Here is a 3,957-nt window from a genome sequence, read left to right on the forward strand (position 1 = left end):
TGTAGAGCCACATTTTGCAGCAGTTCCAACATCGTCTCCATCCATCTGTCCGTCCGTCTGTCCGTCTATCATCTTTACCTGCTTCTTCTTTTCGGGTTGCGGGGCTCACTGGTGCCACTGGTGCCCATCCAGCAGTTACTGTGTGAGAGGCGGGGGACAGAGACCCTGGACAGGTCTCCAGTCCATCACAGGGACACATAGAGACAAATGAGACAAACAATCATTCACTCTCTCTCTCACACCTAGAGACAATAGAGTTACCAATCAGTCTAACATGCATGTTTTTGGTCTGTGGGAGGAAACTGGAGTACCCGGAGAAAACCCATGCATGCACGGAGAGAACATGCAAACTCCACTCAGAAAGGCCCCTGGCCGGGATTCAATCTGGCAACCTTTATGCTGAGAGGCAACACCGCTACCAACTGTGCCACAGTGCCGCCTCCCTTTTTGCATACATTTGTGAACATTTTTCTAATTCTAAACAGTCTGCCTTGTTTGTTTATTTATTCTTAATAATCAATTCTATTTTCCTGGTTAGTCTTCCATGAAGCACAGCTTTGTGCAGCGGGTCCTATACCATCTCTGCAGCTGCTCAGCTCCATCTGAGTGACCTTTGGTCTTCTAGTAGCTTCTCTGATTGTGCCCTCCTCACCTGGTCTGTGAGTTTTGGCAGACATGCCTCTCTTAATAATGTATATATTTTTTTATAATAAATTTAATGGAACTCCTTGAGATTTTCAGGGCTTAAGATATTTTTTAATCCAGCCTTGATCTGTTTTTCTCCACAACTTTGTCTCTGACCTTTTGTGGAGAATTCTTTGGTTTTCATGATGTTTTTGCTTGGTGGTAGACTTAAAGACGTTGAACAACCGGATGTTATAACAAATGTATATCGTTCGACAAGTTTAGATGATTTCACTTTTAGACTGCTTACAGGTAGATTTTTTTTTTTACCCTGTTTTGTAACTTCTGAAAGTAATGGGTAAAGCTTCAAAGCAAATGTGTTGAATACATATGCACACATCACTTTTGAGTTGAATTTTATTTAAAAGTATAAAAAAAACCCCATTTGTTTTGAATTTAACTTTGAAGCATTTTTATAGATGTATTGATTTAAATAAAATCCAATTAAATTCCATATTATAAGACAACAAAATGGAAACAACACCAAGGTAGATGAATTCTTCGGCAATGAGTTTCCTGATGTGGTCTAAGAGATTTGTGGAGCACATACAGTATAACAATAATTGTTATTGTTGTCATTGTTCTGTCTGGAACAGGTCTCTTTTGTAAATGAGTCCTCGTGGCTCAAAGAGACTAACCTGCATAAATACAGGTTGAATTGGTGCTGTCATTAATATACATTTCATTCAGTTGAGACGTCATGTAACTGATGTATAGAATGTGATGTGGGTGCAGGAGAGAGGCTCAGAAATTATAATGAAGTTTTTACATGTCAGGTTTATATTACTTTATAATAATCTGCTAACTGTATTTGCAAATAACCCACAAATTATTAAAGAACTGCAAAGTGAAACCAATACGAAGGTCAGTGTTTGTATTAATCGGCTGCAAATCCAAACAAGCTTTCTCCCTAATTCTGCCATGACGTCTCCTAAAGTAAAAATCTGGGGCGTTAAGGACCACAGCAAAACTTCAAGTTCTTCCCTCACAAATGGAGAGGCCAAATCATTTTCCACTTTTGTCTTAAAACCAAAGAGTCAGCGTCTATCAAAACATATTTTATTTACTACATTTACTTTCATATAAAAAAATATAAAATACAAATATATCTTTAACAATCAGTTGCACAGCAAACATTCACTAAATAAACATTTAATTTAAATAAATAAGGAATAAATAAACATAGGTTCTTCCAGTGGTTCGGTCCTTGCTTGTTTTTTTTAGTTCATATCTGAAGCCACTCTGACGTCCTTCAGTCTTTAACGTGTAGCACACACGTCTCTTCGTGTGGGCGACTTTCTTCTCCCAGCTTCAAGTGGACTTCAGCTTCCAGCTTAGACCCCGATCAGTCTGTGGATCAGTAAAAAAACTCCACGACTCATCAGGAAACTCCGTCGTTTCAGGGTTTTTGTTCCATCCGAACCGTTCCTGACTCCTCTGTCAGTAAACCCTCGCTCCTTTAAGGAGAACTTGTGTCGTCCATTTAAATGACAGTCCCCTCCACCCAGTTTTAGCCTGTTCTTGTTTTTCTGGTCAGCTCCAGGTACATGGAGGACTTGAGAAAACGGGGATAGCAGTCTTTCTCCATCAGGATGTAGATCTTAGCTTGTGCCTCGTCGAAGCAGGACTGACTGGGCTGCTCCATGTTCTCCTTGGTGACTGCTTTAGTCGCATAGTCTAGATTCACCTGCCAAACACAACAAACACTTTGTTAAACACGTTTCACAAAAACATACAATAAAAAGCTGTAATAACTCAGTACACACTTCTCGTGGTGCATCGGAGTCGATGAACTCCTTGTAGATCTTCTCTGCTTTTGGGGCCAGTTTTGAGGCTTTGGTTGCTCTGTAGTCCTCACATGCTAGGTAGAAGGCAATGTTCTCCTCGCTAAACTCCGACACCAAGAACGCCCTGAACAGGCACAGTCCATCTGGAGACAGAGGAGACAAGAGGTCAGCATCATCTTAAAACACCTGCACAGAAACAAGGATTTGTGAACAAGAACTTACTTTGGCTGGACAACAGATGGTCAAACGACTCCTTCCACTGCAGCAGCTCTTTTACATCACTTAATCTGGAGCAACAGGAACAAAATAGTCATGAAGAATCTGTAACGCTTACAATGAGCTGTATTTTTAGGTGCTTTAAAACATTTATTTGTTGCGGTAACTTACTTTAACTTTTCACTTTTCTTCAGGTTGTGGTCTGACTTCTGCAGGAAGCTTCCAAACAACGCCCTCAGCTCCTTTGCCCTGGAATAATTAAGAGAAACTCCCATAAATTCACAGTTTAAGAATCCACAGTGCAGTTCTAATAAAATGGTTTTCATCTTTTTGGGTTTTTTTTAAGCAGAAGTTTCTCTCTGAGCTCACCTTTCCAGGCAGGTGATGGGCAGTGAATCCAGTCCTCTGCACATGCTGAGACGTTTCTAAACGTTGCTCCTGAGTGATTGTCCTTGTCAGTGATCAAGCTGCCAGCTCTGCTCTGCTGTCTGCCTGTGTGGGAAAATGACTTTTTATAGAGCCCTGTGTGTGACATCACGTCTCTCAGCCAATGACAGGAGATGTGTGGGAGTACGAGGAGACTCCTCGACGCTGCGTTTCCTCCTCGCTGCTGAATGACGACTCGCCAAATGAGTTGCATCACAGCTCTTTCACGTCCTCGTGGTCAATAGGGGCATGAGGACTGTGCCTGTGGGCTTGTGACACTGAAGAGGGGGGACTTTTTTTTACATGTGCCATGTGTACGTTTTTCAGAGCTTAGAAAGAAGAAGAGCTTTTCATGAAAACAGAAAATTCCTCACAGCTGAAACATTTTCTATAAGCCATTTTTGGAGATAGTGAGCCTCAAATCTACACAGGTTTAGAAATATATTGACGTGTCCAGAAGCACAACTGACATTTGGGGAAATCTCAGCTATATTGCTGTGTACCATTGTTTTTACATAAATAAAATATATTTCCAAACCATTTGTTTTATATCAATTTAACCTGCTCTGCAAGTTTTGTCAGCAAAAAATATTTTAAGCCAAACATAACAATTATATTAATATGAAATATCTGACTTGTACTTGTACTTGTACAGATCCTGTACTATTATTACATGTTTATTGTCTTGAAACACTAAAAATTATTCCGGTATTCTTCCATTTCCATTATGCTTATACTACTCTTTCCTCAACTTTCCTTTGTGATAGATCCTATAGTTAGGGTCTGCTTGGGTTTCTAGAGCTATCCCTTACTTATGTTGTTCCACCTGGATGTTATCAGCCAT

General features: G+C 40.3%; 1 protein-coding gene across 1 annotated transcript; it reads right to left on the bottom strand.

The window, feature by feature from the left end:
* Window positions 1-1,881: 1,881 nt before the first annotated feature.
* rgs5b (regulator of G protein signaling 5b) lies at window positions 1,882-3,170 on the bottom strand. Its single transcript, XM_037681600.1, has 5 exons — window positions 3,057-3,170; window positions 2,859-2,936; window positions 2,694-2,758; window positions 2,451-2,614; window positions 1,882-2,371 (listed from the first exon to the last, which is right to left on the bottom strand). Exons 1-5 carry the CDS (start codon window positions 3,098-3,100, stop codon window positions 2,195-2,197), a joined length of 528 nt encoding a protein of 175 aa, XP_037537528.1. The 5' UTR covers window positions 3,101-3,170; the 3' UTR covers window positions 1,882-2,194.
* Between the last annotated feature and the right edge of the window lie 787 nt (window positions 3,171-3,957).

The sequence above is a fragment of the Nematolebias whitei genome, chromosome 9, assembly GCF_014905685.2.
Source record: "Nematolebias whitei isolate Nwh7 chromosome 9, NemWhi1, whole genome shotgun sequence".
NCBI lineage: Eukaryota > Metazoa > Chordata > Actinopteri > Cyprinodontiformes > Rivulidae > Nematolebias > Nematolebias whitei.

Excerpts from the sequence above, each read along its gene's own strand:
- rgs5b (XM_037681600.1), bottom strand. The coding sequence starts at position 3,100 with ATGTGCAGAGGACTGGATTCACTGCCCATCACCTGCCTGGAAAG. Across the intron at positions 2,759-2,858 it reads AAGAAAAGTGAAAAGTTAAA|ATTAAGTGATGTAAAAGAGC; the intron begins GTAAGTTACCGC and ends CTGTTGCTCCAG. Across the intron at positions 2,615-2,693 it reads CCATCTGTTGTCCAGCCAAA|ATGGACTGTGCCTGTTCAGG; the intron begins GTAAGTTCTTGT and ends CTCTGTCTCCAG.